The sequence below is a fragment of the Rhinolophus sinicus genome, chromosome 16 (genome assembly GCF_057876585.1).
Source record: "Rhinolophus sinicus isolate RSI-liver-muscle chromosome 16, RSI-T2T, whole genome shotgun sequence".
Classification (NCBI taxonomy): domain Eukaryota; kingdom Metazoa; phylum Chordata; class Mammalia; order Chiroptera; family Rhinolophidae; genus Rhinolophus; species Rhinolophus sinicus.
The window spans coordinates 46,612,776-46,639,863 of record NC_142516.1 but is presented as its reverse complement, the minus strand read 5'-3'; the positions used below and the strand labels follow the sequence as shown (position 1 = coordinate 46,639,863).

General features: G+C 36.9%; 1 protein-coding gene across 19 annotated transcripts in view; it reads right to left on the bottom strand.

Annotated features, from left to right (window-relative positions):
- Positions 1-27,088, bottom strand: part of TRPM3 (transient receptor potential cation channel subfamily M member 3) — an 833,246-nt gene that overhangs the window by 121,091 nt on the left and 685,067 nt on the right. For all 19 annotated transcript variants that reach the window (XM_074330560.2, XM_088793014.1, XM_074330550.2 and 16 more), the window contains one exon: positions 13,814-13,886. In XM_074330560.2, the coding sequence (XP_074186661.1) occupies positions 13,814-13,886 (73 nt within the window). The remainder of the gene's footprint in view (positions 1-13,813; positions 13,887-27,088) is intronic.

Here is a 27,088-nt window from a genome sequence, read left to right as displayed (position 1 = left end):
CTCTCCAAGATTTAGTTTCTCATTTATAAAACACGACCAATAATATCTCCCTCAAGGGATTGCTTTGAAGGTTAAATAGAATAATAGATGAAAACATTGCTCTGTGTTAATGCACTGTGTTAAAGCACTGCAAATATTTTTCATGTCTTACATATTTCTGACAATAACTTTACCAGGTTAATGAAATAATTCAACAAATTTATGAAGTTAATGTCATCGTCATGCAAACACTCCTGGATGGAGACTAATTCTCAGCCAGACTTTTTTTATTTATTTTATTTTTATTATTTTTTAAAATCCTTTTTTATTTTTCAATTATAGCTCAATATTATTTTACATTAGTTTCAGGTATACCAGCTAGACTGTCATTATGATTTCTACCATGGTCAATGTGAATGATTAGGTCCTAATGAATTTTCATAAAAGGAATACTTATTGTCGAGTGAAATAGTAATTCTCAGAATTAACTACTGACGGTCTCTAAATTACCTAGGGTTATGTACATGTCAGGATTGACAGTGGGCATTAGGAGTGGTTCTCTGACAAAGCTTGGGGAATCGATCAAATGCTACCTTCGACAGAGGTGTTTTTTTCTTCTGACACTCCAGTGAGCAGAAGTTTAGGTACTAAGATATAAAAAAGAAGAGGGAAATTTGTTAAATACAAGAGTCAGCATTTAGATATACATGCTTGATTTGGATGAAAGAATGTGATTCTTTGCTAGGAATGTGAATTGAGAAGACTGATTGTGTATTTCTCTCTAGGCAGCCTAGGCCCCGGACACTAGGTGTTTCCGTAAGAGCCATAGCACACAATTAGGATATGCGTCTGGCTCCTTCTCAGGCTGCCGGGTGTAACCGGACATTGCTCCTGTGCGTGGCACCTGCTGCGATCTGCTGAGGGAGTCGCCACCCCCTTCCTGACCTGTCAGAGGTGACCAAGGGCCCCTCAGGGAATGAAGGCTGTTTCTCTTCCTTTTGGCATCATGTCTGCATGAAGTAAGACAGGACTCTTTCTCTCCTGGGTCCCTCCACTTCCTAACCACTGGGTCCAGGGGTGGCAGGAAGTGGTGATTAAGCTTTATTTTGTTTTTCACTTATTTACTGGCTCTGAGTGTTCTGTGTAAGGTCTCACTCACTTTGAAAAACTGTTCTTAGTTTCATTTTCAGAGCTAGGATACTACACTTTTACGGACCAATGCTATATAACAGCCTTACAAAATCAGGTGGTCTGTGATGACAGTGGCCAAGAGTTTCCGCATTAATTTGCCATTATTTCCTCATGCCCTAATGACATATGCAAGCAGAAAGGTCAAATGAAATTATATGGCTTATGATTAATAACGTTGTAAAGCACTGTGCTATTTATTTCCTTCTTTTTGCTGACCTACCTAAAAGGATGAGTTCTCTTTATTGCGCTCTTTCTGCAATAAAAGAAGCCAATACTTCACAGAAGTTTCCCATTGACATGTTAAAAAAAACAACACTTTATAAAAGTGTTCCTGTGTTATGCACAATATGCAAAACTGAGAAACTTTATCAATGTTAAGACTGAGGGAGTAAAAGAACCAAACATTCTATTGGATTATTGTTTGCTTGTGATATGACAAAAATGAATTCATTTACATAGCTGGGTTAAGTAAAATAATTGCATCTTCCATATTGTGATTTTTAGCAGGATTCTATGGAAACACATACCCTGGAGTTGTGGGACATTTTCTGGAATTACTGAATTGATGATTTCCTACCTACTGTTCTCTTTTTCTTTTGCACATTCTGTCTCTTTCTTTGAGAACTAGGTGATCCAGGTATTATTTTGTACTTTATTTTTACTAATGTTATACATGCCCAGAGTTTAGAGTCATCTTCCTACAAGATTTGTTATAAAAATCACAAGTCTCATCACCCAATCCTCTTTCCCCATAGGCAGTCATGCATTTCTCGTAGCTGATTATTTTGGTTCTCCACGGTAGCTGGTCTTCAAAGATAGCTGCCAAGGAACTAGACCTCCCAGTATTCACACTCTTGGTACATCTGCTCCACATAGAATCTGGCTGGTCTTATGATTCACTTTCGCCAATGGAATGTAGCAGAAGTGACACTACGGGTTGTGGCAGCTCCTGCTTTTGCCTCCTACACCTGGTGAAGAACTGTCATCTTGAGCCTGCCTTCTTCATCCTCCAGGGATTTCCAACACCTCTCTTCCACGTTGGAGCTCCTGTTTCCTGTGTTTCCTGGTTCCTGTTTTGTTCCCTCTTTCATTTTAGTGGAACATGTGCTCCATGCTCCAATAATTTCTAAAGAAGTGGTTTGCGGTAATTGAAGTGTGTGACAACTCATGTCTAAAGATGTCTTCATTCTAACTTTAAAGGGACTGGTAGTTTAGATATGGAACTCTAGATTGCAAATAATTGTTCTTCAGAAATTTTAAGGCATTGCCTGATAGCTTGTTGTTTAGAAGTTTACAACTTTCGGGCTCCTGGTACTTTGAATGTGACCTGTTTTTCTCTTTGGAATCTCTTAAGATACACATTTTTGGTCCCTCATGTTCTGCAATGTCACACTAACATGACTTTCTATGGGTTTATTTTCACCTATTGTGCCGGGCACTCAGTGGGTCCTTATAATCAGGAAACGTGTTCTGGAGTTCAGGGACATTTTCTGGAATTGTTGCATTAATGATTTCTTCACTTCTGTTCACTCTTTTATTCTTTCTGACTCTTTCTGTACTTTCCGGGTGAGTTCTTCAACTTTATTTTTTAATTTTTCCATTTATTTATTTATTTATTTATTTGATGCTGCCATTTTAAATTTCTCAGAGCTGTCTTTAGTTCTTGAATTAAACATAAGATGCCTTTTTTTAGTGATTCAAATATTTTCTTTGATTTTTTTGAGGATATTAATGACAACTGGGATGAAGGTTCCTTCTCCCTACATAGGTGCTGTTCGCTCCGCATTGTATTTCTCTCTTTGCTTTTCTATCTATCTTCTAAGTTAGAGGTCTTTCTTGTAAGGTCAGACAATTAAGTTTGTGAACTTTCTACCATGCACTTACACAGTGAAAAGTTCGTGAACTTAATTGTTCCACCTTTTGTATGATTGGTTGTCTTTGGTCAGCTTCTCATTTTTAAGAGTGGGGCACTAACGTGCTGATGGGAAGCCCTGAATGCCTGAGTGGAGATTATCAACTATGAACTTCATTGTAAGATAAACTGGTTGGGCTCCTTAGATGGGGACATCATTGATATTAGTATTTAGGTCTTTTCTCTGAAGAGCATGAGGTTTTAAAGAAAAGGCTCTGCCAATCTCCTGCCCGGAGAATAAAGACTCCAGCCACCAGCACGCTGGGAACCAACTGGTGGAAGATGGCTGGAGGCTCAGCATCCAATATGTATTAATTTATTAACCTTTCCCCCCTTCCCACACCATTTTCAATAATACAGCCCAGCCCTCACCTTGCACCTGGTGTCCTCTGGTCCAGAGAATCTGTTTTACCCTCTTCAGAGAATAAATCTTTACTTTTTTGCTGGAGAGCGCTTTGGGGATTGGTGAAGGGATATGTCATTCTAGTTGCTTCTTAAAATAGGCTCAACAAATTCTTTTGTATTTGCCTCCCTTTTTTCAGGTTCTGGGTACTCCAATTTTTGAGCCTTTTGAAGTGTAAGTCAGTTTGATACCAGCTTAGGGTTCCATTATTTTTTTTCTTCTAGTCATGTGGTTCTGCAAGGTTAATATATTTAGTTTCCCAACATGGAAGAGCACAAAGTATCGTTTCTATCCCAATTCTTTTAAAAATCCTTTTATTCTTGTTTTGGAGTGATTCTCAGGAGAGTTAGTAAATTTATGTGTTCAGTGAACTATATCTATCTAGGAGTCTGTTTATATATTTTTTTGCTTCAAGGAAAGTTTAGTCATCACTGATTGTTCAAAACATGTCAAAACTGAGGGCAATTTTAATATCCAGTCCAGGCCATTGATGTGCAGGATGCAGAGCAAGTGTTTTGGACTCAGATAACCTGGGTTTTTGTCCAGACGCTACCAATATCTACCTGTGTGATTTTGGCCAAGATACTTAGGCTCTCCGTGCCTCACTTTCCTCAATTATAAGATGGGTGACACTGAGAGTACTTGTCCCATTGTGGTATGATGAGGATTAAATGAGTTAATACTTGTACTACAGTAAGCACCATATTAGTTGTTATTGTTGTGTTAGTTTTACTGTTATTATCATTACTATTTTTGTTATTAATGTAAAGTACTCATTTCAGACTCATGCTGCTGCTATGATGTGATGAATTTAACAAATGAAGCTGATTCATTGCTCTCAGGCAGTCAAGGAAGAAAAAGTCTGATTCCTAGCTCTGCTGGGCAGTCAGCAGTGAGGACTACTTTACAAGCTGGTAGTCACTCACAAGTTTTGGGTTTGCAATTAGCTTAATGTGGAGATCACTTAGCACACTGGCACTGAGGCATGAGCAAGCTGCAGAATGAAAGGGTGTTTAGCTTCTGTGTGACAAGGGGCCAGGGATGACCACATCTGTCATCAGAACTGGCTGCCTGATGCAGAAAAGGAATAATGGCCTGGGCATCTGCAGACCTGGATTCTACTTTCCCTTCATCCAAACACCAGCAGAGGCATCACAGTGGCCTAGATGTTTATGGCTTTCTCCAGCTTTAAAATTCCACAACGAGACAAGCTTATGGACATGGTCGTAATGTTGGAAGTACACTGGGAATGGCCTGTCCAAGACTGCAAACTTGGAAGATGTGCTGTTCACGGTCCTTGTAAATACTTGAATCTACATGTTGCAGCACGTTTCCTGCTAGTGCTTATGGCCTTGGGGCAAAGAAGGAGAGCATACTCTCCTGCTCGGATGAGAGATTGAAGCCCCACTCTCACATTTACTACCTATATGAAACGAGCTGGAGAAATCACTCTTTCCTTGGAGTTGGCACCAGAACTCTGTTTAGGGGAGGGGCTGTCTTTGTTTGCAAAATACCTTGCCAAGCTGCTTAGGGCAGATGAGCCCTTCAGGGCGGAGGCCACAATATCAGAGACCAGGGATGGACTGCTCTGTAATACAGAATTGTACACCTGAAATCTATGTTATTTTACTAACAATTGTCACCCCAATAAATTTAAAAAATAAATTAAAAAAAAAAGAAAAAAAAGAAAGGAGAAGAGGACTTCGTGTTACTCTTAAGGGGAAGCATGAGGACGAAGCAAACAGCGGGGAGAAGAAGATGGGGAAAGCCTGTGGGACAGTGTGACACTGGGGAAGTCATGGGTGAAGGATCCATGGAAAGTCCCCTGTGTGAAATGGCCAGAGGATGTCAACATTGGAAATGCCTGCTGTTCAATTAGAAATTGTTCACATTATTGAGAAGTAAACCTCTCTTCTATCCCTACCTATATTTTAGAAAAGTCTACTATGTCTGTTAAATGCTTTGTGTAAGTGAATTTTGTTGTTTGTTTTGAAACTGTAGAAGGGCTGAGTTTTACATTTTAACTTCTATGAAGAGGAACAGAAATAACACCCATGAAATCAGGAACTTGAAAGCAGGGGTGACTGAGAAAATTTACATCTTCCAGGAATTTACAGAAATCCTAGGGAGTGTGTAGGATTTGCATTTCTGTGGATTATTCGGTTGAGAGGTTAGAGTCCACATTAATGAAATTTCCAGGGTTAAGCAGGCCTCAGCATATGTCTGGGTTGTTTATGTGACTTTGGCTAGTGATTGATTGGGCCAGGACTCCACTTCTTTCAGTCCATGGATATTTATTGAATGCTGACCATATGTCAAGCATTTTCCTGGGTGTTGGACTACGAAGGCAAAGAAGACCATCCTTTTCCTTTGGCAACTTTCTAATTGCAAGGTGGGGTTTGTAACCAGGGTGATAATATTAGGTTGGTTGCAAAAGTAATAGAGGTTTAAAAAGTTAAAAGCAATTGCGAAAACCGCAGTTACTTTTGCACCAACCTAATACTTCTCAGCCTGCCTGGATCTTCTCGGTTTATTCCAGTTCTCGCGTAATTATCAATACTGCCTTCTTTCATGCCTAAGAAAGTCCCAGTTTGGAGATAAATTATCTGGTAACCATTGCACAGAGTGGTAAATATTAGATGATTAAAATTTATGTGAAAATGCTTTGTGAATTGTAAAATATTATACAGAGAAAGGGATTAAGAAATTTAAGCACTTTTCTTGCATTCTCATATTAGAGACAAACAGAAAGGTCTGAAATGGTTATCTATTTTGGTCTCTGTTATTGCTCTGAGATCTACTTGGATTTGCAAGAAAATAAACTTGCCAGGAAATTAATTTCATTTTAAGGCAGCTTAGCATGTGCTCAACCGTTTTCAAGACTAAACTCCTTTTTGTGGTCTGTTTTGGATCCTTACATGTATCCTTGAAATTTATTTTTTGGTTATCATTTTCAAATTTATGGGGCATTTCAAATTTAACATTTTCTGATTCCAATGGATTTTGGACATGGGGCACATGCCAGTTCCCTAAGAATTTTTAAAGACTGTTTTAGAAAAGAATGGGTATGAAAGTATACTACTAGGTGGTAAGTATTTATCATAAAGAAGGCATACTGCTTTCCCTCAAAGAGCTTCCAGTGTAACCATCTCATGTGTCCCTTATATCAACCTGCATGAGAGAGGGATGGTTTCCCTTTGCACAGGGAAGGGACACTGAGGCATTCTGAGGTTAACTAACATGCCTGGTTAATGCCATAGCCAATAAAGCACTAGATTTTAAATATACTTCTAATCTGATCCCAAAGCCTGTTGATCATTTACTCATGAGATCAACAAATAGTTGGCTCTTTTGGATTGGGGTTTGCGTTGCTGGCTGGGTGTGAGCCTGGCACTGCTGATGGCTGCTTTTCATGACAGGTATACAGACTAACATCTGAGACAGGGAGGACAGACCCTGAAGACATCATTTGAGTCCCAATTCTACTTTGCCTGGACTCAGTTTACCCTTAGACTTCCTGGTCATGTGAATTAACAAATCCATCTTATTTCTTTTTGCTTGAGCTAATTTGAATTGTTTTTTAAATTTTTTTTGTCACCAGTAACTAAGTTTTTTCCTGGTTCAAACAATATTCCACTGGTGGTCTAATTTGTAAAAATAAAGCAAGTATCAGATCGCACTTATTTTTGCTATTACATTAGGTGAAGTTGTGGGCGTCCTAGTTTCACCACTAAGATACTGTGTGGGCAGCTAAGATTGTCTGGCAGCTGAGGGTGCTGGTCAGAGCTCTGAGCGTTCTCAGGAAGCAGATGTCCTGATCTATGCATCACTCGGGATGTCCCTGGAGCCACAGTGGCAAATGCCCGACATGTCTGTGGCTGTGCAGAGCCAAGGAGTCCTGGGTCCCCCAAAGACTCAGACATATAATATAAAGAAATCTGAAGTGAGGAGATGTGGGTTTAATTAAGCTTTGGCTCTGCCACTGATTTGCCAAATGATCTTGAATATCTCTTAGATTCTTTGGCCTCAGTTCCCTAGTTTGTAAAGTGCATGGGGATAGAGGGTATTGTGGTTTCAGCATGGCTTTGGGATGAGGTAGTAATAAGAGGCCAATGGCAGACATAGGTTTTTTGGGGCCCATGCCTGGACTCTAACTGCTGATGGCCAATCAGCTCTGTGACATTGAAGTTAAAGATTTCACTCAAGGTGTAAAATGACCCATCAGGAAACAAGTGCATTTCAGGAAGCCTAATTTACAAGTCAGAGAACACATGGAAGACTAAAAGTGGCCTCATGCAGAGAAGGGTTTAATAAATACTTTACTAAAGAACCTAAATTGCAAAAATGACTTGGTCAGTTTCATCTCCAACTAAAATATTTCACTATTCTCCCACTGTTTACCCCCATGTCCCTTTTAAACTTGAAGTGAATATGCCACACATTTTGACTTTGTAGATCTCTTTTGGACACAATTTCATCTACTTTCATTTGTATGATATTTAATAACTATGGTAGTTTTGCGTCTCATATGAGTGATGGAAAGTGTCAACATAAATGTCTCTTATTGGCCTTAATAAAGCTATCTAAACCATTCCAAGTTAAAACCAGACATTAAAAGGAAAGCAATCATGCATGTGCTGTATTAAGCTGCCTACACACAGGAAGGAGGGTAGGAGAGCCGGAATACATAATTAGAAATACTTTTTGTTTTCAATGTAGGGTCATAATCAATTCCCATAAAACCTATTCATGAATCATCTGCGTTTCAGCAAGGTAGCGTCTCAGTAAACACTCCAAAATGTTAATTGCTTATGAGACCTATCTAATGCATAGAATTATTGAATATAAAAATAAACTACTTCAGAATATATGCTACAATTTTTGTTTTACTAGGGATTAATTAAGCCATATAGAAAACTAAGAAGAGTTTTTTTAGCAAGACTAATTGTCTATTTATGCCAGTACTGGTTTGTGATAATAACTCTGCAATTTCTAGTTAACAGAGTCAGAGGGGCATGCATTCAGAAGTAGTTTCAAATCACTAAAATATATTGTTTTTTTTTTTTAAAATGTTATCCACTTTTATTTCAAGTTTAGTGTTTTTAAAGATAGAAATTTAAAGGAAAATTGTTCAGAACATAGTGATTTTCATTATTTTGTGATCTAATCTAATCAATGTCATTCTTATTTGAAATTATTTTCTTTAAAATTAAAAAAAAAAAGTTACCATTGACATTCAATATATATTAATTTCAGGTATATAGCATGACGGTTAAACATTTATATAACTTACGAAATGATCATCCTGATAAATCTACTGCCCACCTGATACCATATATAGTTATTATAATATTACTGACTATATTTCCTATGCTGTACTTTACATCCCCATGACTACTTTATAACTCCCAATTTGTACTTCTTAATCCCTTTACCTTTTTTACCCTGTCCTCCTCCAATCTGGTAACCATCCCTTTGATCTCTATGAGTATGTTTTTGTTTTGCTTGTTTATTTTGGTTTTTAGTTTCCACATATAAGTGAAATAATATGGTAGTTATCTTTCCCTGTCTGACTTACTTCACTTAGCATAATACCCTCTAGGTCAATCCATGTTGTCGCAAATGGTAAGATTTCTTTGTTTTTTATGACTGAGTAATATTCCATTGTGTAAATGTACCACCTCTTTATCCAGTTATCTGTCAGTGAACGTTTATCTTGTTTCCATATCTTGACCATTGTAAATAATTCTGCACTGAACATAGGGATCCATGTATCTTTTCAAATTATTGTTTTGGATTTCTTTGGGTAAATACTCAGAAATGGGATTGCTGGGTCATATGGTAGTTATATTTTTAATTTTTGTACGGAAACTCCATACTGTTTGCCATAATGGCTACATCAGTTTGCAATCCCACCAACAGTGAGCAAGGGTTCCCTTTTCTCCACATCCTCGCCAACACTTGCTGCTTGTTTATTTATTGATGATAGTCATTCTGATAAGTGTGAGGTGATATCTCATTGTGGTTTTAATTGTGTTTCTCTGATGATTAGTGATGTTCAGCATTTTTTTACATGTCTATTGGCCATCCATAAGTCCTCTTAGAGAAATGTCTGTTCAGGTCCTCTGCCCAAGTTTTAATCAGATTCTTTGAATTTTTGGTGTTAAGTTACATGAGTTCTTTATGTATGTGGATATTAACCCCTTATCAGGTGTATCATTGGCAAATATCTTCTCCCATTCAGTAGGTTGTCTTTCAGTTTTGTTGATGGCTTCCTTTGTTGTGCAAAAACTTTTTAGTTGGATGTTGTCCCATTTGTTTATTTTTTCTTTTGTTTCACTTGCCCGAGACATACTAATATATATATATATATTTTACTAAGAGTGATGTCAAAAAGTTTACTGCCTGCGTTTTCTTCTAGGAGTTTTATGTTTTGGAGTCTTACATTTAAGTCTTTAATCCACTTTGAGTTTATTGTTGTACATGGTCTAAGAAAGTAGTCTAGTTTCATTTTTTTCATGTATCTGTCCAGTTTCATTTTTTTTGCATGTATCTGTCCAGTTTTCCCAACAACATTTATTGAAGCGATTGTCTTTACCCCACTTTATATTCTTGCCTTCTTTGTCATAGATTAATTGATCACATAGGTGTGGGTTTATTGCTGGGCTCTCTATTCTGTTCCATTGATCTATGTGTCTGTTTTTATGCCAGTACCTTGTTGTTTTGAATTACTTTGGCCTTGTAGTATCATTTGATATCAGGTGGTGTAATACCTCCAACTTTGTTCTTCTTTCTCAATATTGCTGTGGCTATTTGGGGTCTTTTGTGGTTCCATATAAATTTTAGGGCTATTTGTTGTAGTTCTTTGAAAATTGCTAATGGTATTTGGATAGCAATTGCATTGAATCTGTAGATTACATTGAGTAGAAATTTTTCTAAAGTTAGCGAATATATTGGTTATTATTCTAGCATTTTAATTTTTATTTCAAACTTTTTTCTTTATGATTTGAACAAACTTACAAATGCATCTTAAAAAGAAGTTGTCTTTCTCCATGTAAGTATCTATAAGCAGTTAATTAGTTTATTAGTTATCAATAGCATTATCTCTGAAGAACATGTGAAATAAAATGGTAGAAACTAGGTAATTTTCTCTGAAGTGACTGTAAAAATCCATAGGGAAATTTGATTTCTTACAAATTCGTTTCTGTTAGTTCTGCATTCATAAATCTCTTGCTTACAGTCCCCAATGGTATTTCTAATCATTTCTTAAATCAATAGCTATTATCCATGACTATGTGACTTATATAGATCCTTTACATTAAATACTGTCTGTGCATATTATAGTGCTTTGATTTTATATGTACCTAACTTTACAGTTAATTCCATAAGATGCTTTCTCGGTTTCTGTCATTTTGACATGAAAGAAGTATAGTGTTTTCTTGACTACAGTATGTCTCCTGCTCAGTTACATAAAAGCTATGGTAACATAGCTTTTTTATTTCCCCCCCTAATACTTAAAAAAAGAAAAACCCTGAAGTCCATACTGTATTCAGATTTTATTAGTTTTTAACCTAATACTCTTTTTTTTTTATGCTCAAGGATCCCATCCAGAAAACCACATTACATTTGGTCGTCATGTCTCCTGAGGCTCCTCTAGGCTGTGACAATTTCTGAGACTACCCTTGTGTGGATGACCTTGACCTTGCAGAGGAACATAGCATTTTGCACTCTATTTCAGTTCTTTTAAAATGTTTTCCAGAAAAATAAGTGAGCAGTAGATGTTCCTCTCTCTCCATGCTGCAGATTAACTTCTTTGCCAATGAAGATTAAAGCCAAAGAAAAAGAATTCTCATTTAGAGAGGACAGTGATCACCACATATTACACTTTAGTGCACGTACAGGAATTAGAGTGCACACCCACATGATGTGACTTCCAAGATGCACGAGAAATGATAAAAAAAGATTGGGAGTAATTTTATCTACAGAAAGGGTTAAGGGATTACTTACAATAACTTCTGCTATGAGCAGATGTTTTCTGGCTTTATTGAGCCTGGAGCAAGAGGTTTATGCTGCTGTATGAGATGCAGAGAGGATGAGGTGACTGAGAGAGCAGGTTGATAAGCACCTGATAGTTTATTAAGGTAAGTTTGGGGTCTTTTCCAGGGGAAAAGGCCTGGCTGGGCCTGGCTGAGAGATGGAGGGAGACAGAGGGACTAGGTGACATCCCTAGATTTTTGAGTACTTCTCTCATAGAACCTATCAAGCTGTCTGAAGTCCAGAAGTATTAACGGAGTCAGACATCCTCTGAGTAGGGTCGCCTGAGTTAGCAAATAAAAATACAGGACTCTCAGTTAAGTTTGAATTTCAGATAAATATTGAACAATTTTTTTTAGTTTAAGTATGTCCCATGCAATAGTTGGGACAGGTTTATGCTAAAAATATGTTATTTATCTGAACATTCAATGTCCTTTATTTTCTCTGGTAACTCTACTCTGTGCCACTTCCTTGGGTTCCCCTGAATGTGTGTGGTGGGAGTGGGAGGAGAACGAAAAGGAGAAGCGTGCACAGCCTCTAGCCTCAGACCACTACTCTCGGAGAGTGGTTACTTCATGCCAAGGACAAACACGACATCACCTATTCTCAAAAGCTACCCCAGGTCAGCATTTGAAGAAATTATAGGCCTCTTAGTTCTCCATAACAACATTTACTTTATTTCCAGCTTTCTCTTTTAATTTTTGAACTGACAACCAATCAGTTTGTATCATATGAACAGTGTCTTTTAATATGTACAAATCCTGAAGAAAATCAAACCCAGTGGAATCAGAAACAAGAGATGCCAAGGTAAATAGTACCACCACAGCCACCTGGTTTCCCATTTGCCCTCCTCTCCACCTCCCACAGGTCAGTGGTTAGTTTCACAGCTCTTTCCTCTCCTATCTAACTTCTCGAACTATACCAATTGTACTATATAGATTCCTCATGTATTAGATAATTGAAAACTAAGTATAATTGAATAAAAAATAAGTGCTAAACATTGTTACATGCCCAGGCATAATAAAACAAAAAATACATGGGAAGAATAATCAACTAAAGAATTTGAAACTGATATAAGTATGTTTTGGCCTCCAAAGAAGCCCGCAAAAGTATTATGCTAGATATACTTCAGAAATCAACTGGGTCAAAATCAGAAAGCATTTAAAAGCCTTCACAAAATAGAGCTGACACACCATAGTATTTTAATGGCACAAATTCCCATTAGTATCAACTGTTGCATAAGTAAGGTTCATTGTAGTGATTAGAAATGTTAATTTCTTAGCGCAATCATAATTTCCTTAATCTTCTATGGCAGTGTTTTTTAAACTCCAGGTTATGACCTATTAGTGGGTCATGAAGTGAATTTAGTGGGACAAAATCAGCATTAAAGAGAATAGAAAATATCCAATTTTATTACATAGTCAATGTAAACATTATTTCATGTAACTTAATTTCAGTTTTTAAATACATATGTATAACTACTTGATTATAATTAAAATATATTTAATATGGTCTGTCATGAACAAAACAGTCAGAAAACAACTATTCTATATCACAACAAATAAATTCTAAGACTGATTCAAAAGTGAAACACAATTTTAAGTCACAAATTGATGATGGAGGAAGAAAATATTTTCAGTATTGGAACTAGAGAACAGGATAAACACCTACCTTATAAAGGAAAATCATACAACCCATGGCATTTCTATTTCTGCCTCAACTTTGAATAAACTTAGAGTTAAATTAATGCTCAATTATAACAAGTACAGTAGCCTAATATTTTGGTTTATTTCTTTTTCTCTTCCTCTAAACGGTTTTGATTTTCCATTTTTAATGTACTATGGTATCTCTACATCTATCTATCTATCTGTCTATCTATCTATCTATCTATCTATCTATCTATCTATCTATCTATCTATCATCTATCTATATCTATCTATCATCTATAGCATACGAAGTGTTTTTTGGAAGTAGACAAGGCAATAATTACTAAATAACCTCAGTAACTTAGTGTCTTACATGTTATATTAGCCTTTTGTGTATTTTTATGATTCAATAGACATGACTGAATTGTAGTATATTTAAACTTTATGAAATTTAATCACTTTAAAACAGCTCCATATAGGAGAATTTAATAGCAGTAACAGTGTCTTACAAGAGAGGTCCTTATGTTATCACTAATTGGATGTGTCATGGTATCACTTGGAATCACATCCACTATTAGAAGATATAAGGTTGCTGTGTTAATCCATTTTAATTATCTTTGCACTCTCTGGACACAGAAACTCTCTTACCTTTGAGTAAAGCTGTCAGGATAGCTAAATCAATGTCCTGGTGTCCTTCGGATCCCATCCGAAATACTGTAATCTGAAATTTGAGACAAGGTGATTATTAGAAATACATTCCCTTCCCCACCAAGAGAAATTAAATCAGGGAGCCCATATCTGAACACAGACTACTTTAATATCTCTAAAGTAGATTCTTAACCACAGGGAAAGCATACATAGCAAGAATTCAATTAGAAGCTCTGCAGTTCATTAAGAGTGAGATGCCTCAGTAGCCTCCTAACAGAGACCATCTCAGATAATTACATTGATTATGTTTACATTGAGGAGAAACTGGAGACCAAGGAAAGTGTCCTCTTCTATCATTTCCGTTTTAAAATTAAAGAATTAAAGCTTGCCGGATTAACAATGTGTAATCCATAATGTAAACTATGACATGGTAAATTAAGTGTGTAAAAATAGCTAGTTAGTATGACCTTCAGTAAATGGCCTGACTAGGTGTGTGTATGCATGTGTGTATATTCATGTGAGCAATATAGCTGTCCCGACATTTACTCCTCAGCAATAGTTACCCAAGGTTTTCAACACTGTGATGCCTGGAGATGTCCTCTCAATAACCTTGAAACTTCTTGAGACTAATCTGGCAGTACATCCAGATTGTAAGAAGGGGAAAGCAGTCAATACAATTAATGTTTCATTTTGGTAAGCTAGTAGAGAAAAGTATTCTCTGGGGGTAAATAATGGGGAGGAGAGTAAAGACATAACAGAAGGACTAAAATATGTTAGATTAACACAAAGTCCCAAAGTAATGCTTAAGAATAATGAAGTTTTTTTTTTCCTCTTTTCTTCCCCCAAGTCAAAGGGAAGCTACTTAAGGGAGCCAAAAGATTATTTGAATATCTTCATTGAATTACTATTGTACTCAATTGCTTTAGGCTTAAAGTTTCTCCATCTGTAAAATGGGAAAATGTTAGTGCTTGTCTATTTCTAACTGCATAGGATGTAATCTCTATAGGATTTGCTAATATATAATTCTAAGTTTTGCCACTATGATGGAGAGAATGGGCATAGAACCATACACTGTTAAACTATCAGTTGCCTTAGAACTCTTCTGGTCCACTACCCAGAGATAAAGTAATTTGCCTAAGGTCAATGCATCATTATTTCTTGACTGCCCAATGTTTCCTTATGTGCACGATTTATTTAACCAGTCTTCTATTAGGGAACATTTGGGTTGTTCCCAATCGTTGCCATTATAAACTCCACTGCAGGGAGTACCCTTGTATGCACATGGCTGAGTATGTCTGTAGAATAAAATTCGTAGATATGGATGTTCTTGGCCCTGTCACTCTGAGGGAACGTCTTTAATTCATTACTTTGATTCTCCTCCTAGAGCCTTACCTATTTCCTGCTTTTGTTTATTTTGATCCTGCATGGCAATAGGAATAACTTTGAACTTTAGAGTATGTATTTTTCTTCTACAATGATTTAGAAACTGTAGTTTTTATACCTGCTTTTAATATTCCAGAAATTACTCAAAATTTCTTGTCTCCCTAATATGGTATCCTTTTTCATCTCCCTCCAGGCTGAGCACTGAAAGTGGTATATATGTCCTATATATGTCATATAATATATATGTCATATGTATGTCATATAATACATATGTCATTTTCAGCCTTCTTTTGGTCATTTGAGGGGTAGAAAGGGAGATAGGCACATATACTTATTCTATCAAATCTCACCAGTGTAAATTTTAATAGAAAAAAATTCAAATTAGGTAGAAGTGAAAGTTATTAATTTAATTATTTCACAGGCAATTTAGTAAATAAAGCCTGATTTTTTTTAAATTATAAAATTGGTATTTTCAACATGTACCCTAAAAGTAACTCTTGCCTTTGTTTGACATGGTTGGGTATTTTTTTGAAAACACTAGGGAATACAGGGAGATTAAAGTATTCTTCAAGATTCAAAAGAACAAACATCAAACATGTTGTTAAAAAAACAAAACACTACTTTCTCCCAAATTCAGTTTGACATTTTATATTTTCAGCCTGCTTGTGGATAAATTGCTTTAGCCTAGATGATTCTAAAGCTGAAGAGAAGGAAAATCTTTCAAAATGATGTGATTCCCTTATTCTCCACCCCTTTGACCTGTCTGCCAACCAGCTTCTCTGCTTATGTTCTTGCTCTAATTTTGCAGCCTCTTCAAAGTAGGGAATCTGGGCATCTCATCTGCTACCCTCACCCCCTACATAGAAGTACTCATTAAACACATATTTATTGAGCCTGTATTCTGTGCCAAGGCACTGTTCAGGTGCTGGGAAGAGAGCAGTGAACAAAACTGACAAACAATTCCTGACTTCATGGAGCTTATGTTCTAGTCCAGCTTAAAGAGTGGAGACAAAGTAAGTAGGATATACGATATGTCAGATTGTGAAAAGTTCTTTACAGTAGTGCTTGCCACTCCTATTTACTTCCTTCTCTATCCTCACCATCACAGCCATTGCAATATGTTGAGATGCTACACAGCTTATAGCATCTCAACTTATTGCAGTTGTTTCTTTACTAGTCTTCCTGACTCTGGTCCTTCCATTCTATTCCCCACGCAGCCATTCAAGAAATCTTCCTGATTGTATCGCCTTCCTTATTAACATGTTTTAGTGGCTTCCATACTTATGACACAAAGGTAAACATTCTTAATAGGACATTCAAGGGATGCCAATATCACACGCCTGGTGATTTCTTTAGTCTTGTATCTTACCAACTACAGCCTCAGTGCTATAACCTTGCTGCCACTCCCACCACCACAGCCACGACCCAACACCACACATCTGCTGTGCTGAGAAACTTGCTCCTTTCAGGGCTCTTGATGTTGTTTCTAGCTTCTTAGCCTTTGTTCATTCAGTTCCCCCTTTTTGGACTGCCCTTCCCTCTCCTTGGTGAACCAACTACAAGCCTTTCATTTGACATCTGTCACTGAAGAAGCCCTTCTATCTAACTAGGATTGAACCTGCATTTTGGCCCCTAGTATTCTCTGTATGGCTATCTAACATACCACTTTAATCCGTCATTGCTCTTATTTGCACATATGTCTTTTTTGTATTAAAAAAAGGTCCATTTGCAGGCAGGATCACTAGTCCTTGCTCAGTCAATATTTGTTAAGTGGATAAATTATTACCAAATGGCTGTGTTTAGGAAACTGGTTTAGAGAAACCAATAATGAAAAAGTAGCACATCCCACACAAGAATGGTAATATAGCTAAAGTGAATGGGCATGTTATGCTATAGAACAAGAGTATATTTCAAATCTTAAGAGTCAATTTTAGCACGAGTCTACTGGACACTAGTATATTATTGCTAAACACTTAGTCAAACATTATGTAGTAGAAACTGGAATGTGTGAGGTTTAGAAATTATTTATTGAGGATGAGTATGGATGTGCCATCTTTGAGATATAGGTGGCATCAATTAACCCAAAAGTACGTTTTACCAAAGTGTTTGAAACTTCGGTGTTATATAGATTAAACCATATTATAAAAAGAATCAAAGTAGGAATATATTGCAGAAAAGTGGGAAAACAAAACAAAACAGTAGTATGGAAATGATTTGGGAAAAATAATTTTATGTTTGAAGATGATTTTGTTCATTTTCTGGACAAAAAAAATGTACATATTCACCACCTAAATAACAAAATAGAGTGTATATGTGGCTGAATTAATCATCAACTTTCCACTTCTAAAATTCAGCAAGTCCTATAGTTCAAGATGAGGGTACAGAAAAATATTGGGAAAATTCAGCCGACTCCCTTTCAAGGTGTCTATCAATTAGCTTAACTTGTGATTTTTATTTTTGTCACAGTGTGCTATGAATCTGTGAAAATAGACATGGATATTGAAGCAATCTTTTGAAAATGAAAATAACCATGATATTAAACTAAAATCATCTGTAAGCTGTAAGCACATATTGGCTCAATCTATCAGAAACAGAAAGGCACATTCCACAATCATTTCATGCTGTGTTAGATATGTAAGAGATGATATCTGAGTTTGACAAATGGTTTGTAACGTGTCGGAGGATTTTAGAGAAATACCAAAGCTACACGATAGATAATCAGCAAAGTTCTTACAGTATTATAGGCATTTAGAAAAGTCCACCTATAATAATTGTAACCACAAGGTTTCAGGACATTAAATATCCTACATCTGGATCTTCCTTAAAAGAAACATCTCTGACATATTTTGTATTTACCCATTCAAGTTCTTAATAAAATCGGGGGATATGTTTCCTGAGGACAGGAGCAGGGAGAGAATTGGACCCACAGACAATTCAGTCATCACAATGCAATGACTTTTAAAAATCACCAGCTGAGCAGAAACTTTCTCTGATGATTAATATTCAAAATAATTTGAAACAATTGAGTGATTAATAGAAAATGCAAAAATCCATGTTCATCACAATATCGAATGATAGAAGACCCCTGATAGGATTGTACACAGGAATCCTGGTTGGTAAAGAAGACCTTTAAGCAGATACTGGCTTCAGTTTTCACTTTAGTGCAATCAAAATCACTTAGTCCAGGGAAGAGAATAATGCAACTTGATGAGTAGAATACTATGCACCTAAAACATACTCCTATTTGATTTCCATCACTTGAGAAAATAAACTCACTTTGGTTGACAAAATTCTTAGAGTGAACATTCTGACAAAGTACTGGCTTCTAGAAATGGACCTGCTGATTTATATGGAGGAGGGGAAAAACATCAGAGGACATTCAAACATCTGTAAATGAGCAAACCAAAGATCAATGGAAGGTGATATTCAAAATTTTTGTGAGAAAATTAACATCCCATGAGTTCAATTATTTGTTATGAAGTTCCATATAAACTACATATTAACTTTCCATGTAATATTTTGTAATAAGACTTACAGTTTCATATTGAAGTGGGTGAATAAAAAATGATGCTATAGAGATAGAAATTGGATGAAATTAATATGACTCTAGTGTGTTATTCCTTAAAAGACTGTGATGTATGAATTTATACATTAGACAAAATAAGTGAATATTTGATTTTCAGAAGGATATGTATATATTTTTATTGTAAGTAAATTTTATTTTATTTTTTATTAAAATTATTGGGGTGACATTGGTTAATAAAATATTTTATTATACAATGGATTTGCCAGTGTATTTTAAAGGTGTGTTCTTCCTATCTTTTGTACACAATTCAATTTAGATTACTTTTAGTAATAGATTGTCTCATAGATTAAAGCTCCACTACATTACCACTCAACCTAATGCTCTCTTAGGGGACCTTCATGCATGAAACACTTGGAATTAATGAAGAGTGCCAGAAAAAGGAGGAAGTTTTGCTTTTGTGACTCTAATCCTTGACTCCCGTTTCTCTCTTTCTCCCACTATAATCTAAGAACACTAAAGTTTGTTTCTCCCTTCAAAAATGCAATTCAGAGGCCAGAAGCTCACCGGTTCTGATATGATAATTTTTTTTATTATAAAAGCAATACATGACTGTCATTAAAAATTATAGAAAGTTTAGAAAAAGTCAAATGAAAAATAATTTCCAAAATCCCAAGTCCTATCCAAAGACAACCATTGATGATATTTTGGTATATTTCCTTCAAGTCTCTTTCTTTTTCTTTCTCCCTCCCCCTGCATAGGCAAAGTCTGTACATGTGTGTGGTGGTGGGGGAGGCATGTTTGTGAAGCACTATTTTGTAATATCATTTTCTTTTCCATTAGCATTATAATTAAGCACTTTCCTGCATTATTGGGAACTCTCCCAAAACATAATGTTCAATATCTACAGACTGTTTAGTTCAATCAATGTGCATAGCTCACTTAATCAATACCTCCTTGGACATTTACATTGGGTCTAAATATTTGATATAAATAAAGATATGCTGAACATCTTTGCATGTAAATCCTGTTCTGTATTTGGCCTTCTGTCTTTAGAATAGATTCCCAGAAGTTTGATGCTCTTGTCACAAATTGCCTCAGTATTTTACTAGAAATGAGTATTTTAGCACATAAAGGCTAATTGAAGTAAAATGAAGCTTGTGTTGTCCTTGAACCAGATTTACTATAAAGGCCAACCCTATTAGTGAAAAGGCTGGAGAGAGGGAGACAGCTCTTATGCAGCGGTTCTACCAAAATCATAGTGGAAAACATAGTCACATGCATATGCTGACCGTGCAGTCTTCACACCAGGAGGCAGAGGAGCTACGAGCAGGATCAGCTTGACTTCTCTCTATCTGTACCACTATGAACAACCAGGATGAGTTTAGGCTCTTGTTCTTTGGAAAAGTGGTTTTGAAAAACAGATGAACATCATCACTTTCTCCCAGTTTTACTTTCATAATTTTTACTTTATAGCCCTTTGAATGCTATATAGGTCCCAGGACGGTGCTGGCTTAAATGAATGGATGGTGTAAGTGAAATCATTTGGTGAACATGAGCCATATATATATATATATATATATATATATATATATATATATATATATATGTCGTGTCACTAAGAAAATTGTTAAATATGGGTAAGGAACTCAACCTGGGCTCCATGATTGACATGTTCTTTATAATCTGAAGAGTACTTTTTGATCCCAAGTTGACACATAGAGAGGATAGGAAAAAGCAGAAAAAGCAGCCCGGCTGATTTTATGATGAGGGCAAAAAATAGGAACAGGTTAAACTCCTCATTTAGTTCTTTAGAAAAAAATTCAGGGTACTTTCTTGGGGTTGAAACTAGATGACAACCTGTCATCTACTATCTTCTGCTTTGAGTTCCTTTCCTGACAATTGATGTTACCTCTTTCATTTACTATATAACTGTGTGGTGTACCTCACTGGATGCCAATATGACAGATGCCACAGGTCCAACAATAATATTTCTAGAAGCTTCTTTATATACCTTATGGCCTTGGCTATCAGAATCAAGAATATTTGTCATCTACCATCTTGTCAGCCAACCAGATGGGGAAAAATTCAATTTAAACCAAAGTAATATTTTCCATCTCAGAAAGGACATTATTGGGCTCATGTGCATTTTCTTACATACTTTTTTTAAAACAAATAAGTAGATATCTCTCTGAGGAGAATATGCAGGACCACAGATGGTTCTTATGGGCCAACACCATATGGGCTTCTTATTAGGTTGTAATAATTTTTAGTAAGGTTTTGTTTTCAGTGGTTTTATCTTATTTTTTCATCATCACAGGATGAAACTACATCTTTTTCTTACTTCCTGTCATAATTATCAAGACATCACATGCTTCTGCAGCGAAACTACTTCTTTGCGATCTCTCCAGATGAGAGGTTGCCAAGAAGGTATGATAAAGTGATACAGACAGAGACGATATCTCACCTCCCTTCTCAAGCCTGTCCAGTTTCCCTGGTAAAAGTCTTGTTGACAGTTTCCAAGGTTGATAGACTAGATGCCCTTGGTTCACAACTCTGGGAAACTACCCACCAGGAGGTCATACCAGTTGTTGTTGGGCCAATCTCACCCTTGCCCTTAGGGACAGCAACCCTTAGTCTGAGCCAGTGAGGGAGGCCCATTTAAGGTAAGAAGAATAGCATTTTGGATTCTCTTCTGAGCTTACAAAAAGATACATTGTACTTCTCCGTCCCTTTCTGCCCAGCCATAATGAACACCAGAAAAATCTTGAATGCATGGCATGAAAGCTCACTAGGGATGGAGGATCTGATTTTTTTTTTCCCCCCAGGCTGCCTTTCTGTACCTTTCCTGGTAAGAAAGGAAGAGAGCTGTTTAAATAACATTCACTTCAGAGCCTGTGAAAGATTCTGCCATGGAGGGTCAGGGAAATGTCTTAGAGGAAAATGCCCATTTTGGCCTGTGCGAACACTTTCAGATTCCTGGGTTTTCTTTGCATGGCTGACAGGATGAGTTTCGTTTCATATGGCAGATGTCCCATGTCAAAGGATCTTGGCCTAATTACCTCACTCTTCTGAATCCTGGTTTCACTATCCACAAAAAATAAATAAAATAACTGACAAGGTGATCATAAGGGCTCTTTATAGCTCTAGAGGTCACAGAATTTCTTTCTTCATGCTCAAAACGGCAGAAAATCAGTATTTAGGGACATCCAATAGGTTCAGCTTCCTACGTGATACATTAATTATATCCCTGTTGTTTCCTCAGCAACATCCGTAAGAAGGAACCTTGATTTTTGTGGATGATACCATATGAAAATCTTGTTTCCATTTACTGTCTTATCTAGTCTGTTCAATAGCTTAGGGCAAATTATCATTTTTTAATTTGATATAATTGACATATAACATTGTTAAAGTTTAAGGAACATTTAATTTGATATATTTGAATCATACATTTTAATTTGATACATCATTTAATTTGAATCACAATCACAATATAATTACCACTCTAGAGTGAATTAATCATATGATTCAGCAATCTAACTTCTAGGTATATATCCACCGGAAATGAAAACAGGATATTGGAAAAGATATCTGCACTCCCATGTTTTTTTTGTGGTATTATCCACAGCAGCCAAGATATGGAAACAACTGAAGTGTCCATCAACAAATGGATAAAGAAGATGCCGTATGTATACAATGGGATATTGTCCAGCTGTGAGAAAGAAAGAAATCCTTCCACTTGTGATAACATGGGTGGACCTTACGGGCACTATGCTCAATGACATGTCAGACAGAGAAAGACAAATACCATATGATATCACTTATATGTGGAATCTAAAAAAGCCAAAATGCATAGAAACAAATTACCATTTTAAAAATGTTCCCTTTTTACATTGCTGGACCATTGAACCATCATTTCTGTTCCATGCCATGTATACCATATTGCTGATAGTTATATACCCAGGTCTTATGCCTATGGAATTAGTTAAGTGGCTCCCTCTGTTCAGGAAAGTCTGTTGCTCTCAGGCTTATAACACCCCATCAGTGCCCATGGCCCAAACCCCTTACTGTGAATACTGGTCTAGCGCTTGAGTTCCCATCTTCCACAGCGCCCATCCGACATCCTTCCAGAAACCTAACACATTTTGTGCTCGGGCTCAGAGGGACAGACTCTGTACAATATGAACAAGCTTTAGAATCATGCAGATTTGGAAGTGAATCATGCTGATTACTAGGCTTTAGATACTACTGTACCTCTCTGAGCCTCAGTTTCTTCCCATTGGAAATAGGGATAACTCTTTGTCTAAAGATTATTGCAAAGCTTCATGTGGAATCATCTTTTTACATCATACAGCACAGTTTCTAGTGTCCGGCATGGGCTCAATAATTGTGACTTCCCTTCCCGTTTATTTGCTGTCCTTGGCATGTGTGTTCCCTAGGGCAGCTCTTTCTCCCACTGTGGTGGCTCTGCCCTGTCTTCTCTCTGCTGGTATGTCTTACCTCTGAAGCTGTGCCTGGTTAATTGCCCCTCGTCCTCCCAGGCACAGTTCAGCTATCACCTCCTGCAAGCCCATCTTGATACTAATTATTCTTTACGTTGGTTATGTGTCCATTGCATTTCCTCTGAACTATGTGAATATACCTCTGTCACAGTACTGACCCTATACCACAAACAATGCCAACATCAATGATAACAACATTACTAAGGCCACTTAACTGTGCATTTACAATATGCCAAATACTGTGCAAACACTTCACAAACATGACTTCGGCCCAAACCACAAAAATCTATCAGTATCCGATTTTGCAGCTGGTGACCTTGAGCCCAGAGAAGTTAGGTACTACATGGAAGGCCATGCAGTTAGGAAGGCATTTAGACCCAGACAGCCTGGCTCAAGGGTACAATGTCCTATTTGCTTATCTGCCTCCTTCAATAGCCTCTGATCTCTTAGAAGGCAAGGACACTTCTTTAATCTCTATATCCCTGTTACCCAGTAGTGTACTTGGCACATCGTGGGTGCTCAATGAATGTTTGTGGAATGAATCTTTCATTCTGAGTTCAAATTTGGCCCGTAGTTTTCAGATGGGGATGGCGTATGACAAAGACTGTCTCCTTGACCAAAGTTTAGTCAGACTCCTCTGAGCCCTTTTCTCCACTTTGGGCTTCTCTGTTCATCTTCCTGTTGCCCAATTTTAGCAAAAATCTTGCTAAGTCAGTTTATTGCTAAGTCAGTTTATTGAGAATCCCCCAGCCTACATGCTCAATAGCTGACCAAATTCCTCATTCCCCACGTGATAGATATCCACGTGATTGATACCTGATCCCCCTGGTCTGCCTTCAGCAAGAACCTGTTAGGTCAGTTTAGCAAGAATCACCTTACCCTCTTAGTGATTTTATATCCTGACTCTGCTCCTTGGTCATGAATACCCATTTTCCTTGTTCTCTTCAGAGTTGAGCCCAATGCCTCTCCCTTACTACACACACCACTACAGTAGTTCCTTGAATAAAGGCTTCCTTACGATCATTAACAAGGGTCAGAATACCTTTTCAGTTAACATATCTGAGACTGAACAGCCCTCACGGGATTTAGGAATGGCAGAACTGGAGTCTTGGAGGCTCCATCTCTGGGTTCAGGTGCCTGTGTATCTCTGCACTATTTCCCGACCAGAGACTGGTCAAGTTTCCATCAAGATCTATTCCCAGTCTCTCCAGTAAAGAAAAGACAGGCTCAGTGCTAAATTCCAAGGTGTGTCCAGTATTTTAGCTGTATTTCCAGAGATACATCTTTGTTGTAGAAACCCTGCCTCAGGCATTTTTGCCTTATAACTAATTGGCTATGAGGCAACTTTGCCATAAAAACCTATGAAATCCCAACAAATAAAGGAGGGACATTACAAAGGATAATAAAACATGAAAAATGAATAACAAAATTAAAAAGACTTTATTTAAAATGTGTATAGATTAATGTTTATACTGTGAAAATAACTGATTTTATTTTGTGGATTGTACCTAAGTACTTGTCTTCTTTCTATGGAACATGTGGTTTCAACTCTGTCACATCAAGGAGGGTCCTTGGCCTCTCTTACTCCTTCCAATGTAGTGTGTTTCAAAATAAGAAACTAACTCTTGTGGCAAATCATCATCAATTAGAAGAAATGGTAACTATTTTAAGACCACCTCTACCATATCTACTTATCACTGTATGGACCAGTATGAGGGTTAGCTAAGATTTGTAAGTAATATAAAAATGGGAGTAACAGAGAACTTTGTCAGTAGAAAAATGAAGCCAAACTGATAAGTAGCTTAAATATATTAAGTCTGCCAAAGGCAGTTGATTCATCAATGGAGAAATGAGGCCAAACAGAAAAAAACTCAACTGTCAACCAGTTATTTTATCCTTGTTATGGCAAAATTGCCTACGGCCAATTAGTTAGATGGCAAAAATATTTGTGACAAAAATGCTTGTAGCAAAGATGTCTACAGTGAAGTATCCACCATGTTTCCCCGAAAGTAAGACCCAGCCGGACAATCAGCTCTAATGAGTCTTTTGTAGCAAAAATTAATATAAGACCTAGTATCATATTATATTATATTATATTATATTATATTATATTATATTATATTATATTATATTATATTATATTATATTATATTATACCCAGTGTTATGTTATAGTAAAATAAGACCAGGTATTATATTATATTATATCATATTGTATTATATAATATCCAGTGTTATATTTTAGTAAAATAAGACCGGGTCTTATATTAATTTTTGCTCCAAAAGACACATTGAGCTGATTGTCCTGCTAGGTCTTGTTTTCGGGGAAACACAGTAGAACCATTCCCAGGGTACTCAGCTCCTAACGGGTTAGGACTCACTACACTTTTAACCTTCCAGGCTAATCTTAGCCAAAACAGATACTGCCATTTGGTCAAGAATGTCCCCGTGTAGTCACAAGAACCAATATTAAAATAAATTCCTAGCTTGAGAGACAGTGAAGAGTGAAAACCTTTGGGCTGCTTTTAAGTGTGTGCCCAAACCCACATCTGAAGACCAATGCCAGGATATCCTGGGTATGTGTCTGACCCAAGATAATCCTGAGTTTTTGTGTGTGTTTGTTTGAGTTACACGTTTGAAAGCATTTGCAAACGAAGATGCACAATTGCATTTTTGTCTTAAACAATCACAAATAAAAGAGAAAATCACAAAGACCGTTAACTGGAAGTGAAATCCTCCTAGGTCCCCCTCTGCCATTAAGTTTGCATGCCAGCCAGGGCTGCTCTCCTGTTCTTGTTTTTGTGTGCCTGGCTGTCACTCCCTTAGAGAAAAATTCCTTATTTATTTACACAATGCCTTTTCTGGAGATGCAGCCTTTATTTCTATTTTTTCAGTCTTTGATTTCAATTTGTGCTTTGACCACAGATCTTTTCTAGGGTCACTCGAGAAGAATGAGAAGCAAGAGCTCCCTTTGTCATATGACAAAATGGAAACACCAAGGGAAACAAAAAGCATCCCCGATAGGTTTTCCCTGTAACCAGTTTCCTTCCTAAACCAGTTTGGCAAATTAAAAATGAAACTGCCTTTTCTGACCTGACAATGGAAGAGCATGACATTTGTTAAATGGTAAAAGGGAGTACTAGTCTACAGTCGGACTGTCATATTATATCAAACTACAATGAACCTTATTCTGAAAAGTTTTCTATTCTTCCAAGCTCAGATTCAAAGAAAGAAGAATTTAGTTTATCAGCTCTATTTTCTCTCTAAAGCCAAGTAATCCCTCTCTCCTCTTTGGGCCATTACAGACACACAGCCCTGTATACTCCCATTGAATAGCTGAGATTATTCTCATTGTTGCACATTCCACAAACCATAATTGCTAACTGCTCTAGGGTCAAAATGCGTTGCAAAAATTTTCAGGCGAAAATTTTGGGATTAACTTTTTCTTTTCAGAATGACTAGAAGAGCTTGTTTTTCTCCCAAACAGAGTAATTCTTTTCTTTCTCTCTTAGGATTGCTTTACTGTTCCGTGTCACATGTTCCATGTCATATGTGCATGTCACATGTAAAAACATTTGGGGAGAAACAGAGATTCAGACGTGATCAAAATGAGGAAGCTGTGGTGAAGGCCACAAGAAAATTCCAACTAGCAAAAGAACATAGGGGCTAAAGAGACAAAGGCCATTTCCGGCTGGTGTGACACAAGAAGACTTTGTGGAGAAGGCCAGGATTAGACCTGGAGTTCGTGAGGTAGTTAGAATTTCAACAGGAAAGTATGGTGGTGAGGAGGAGCAGGAAGTAGACAATGGTGAGAGAAAATAAGAGAAAAGTGAACATTAAAAAATTACAAACAAATATTCAATTTGTC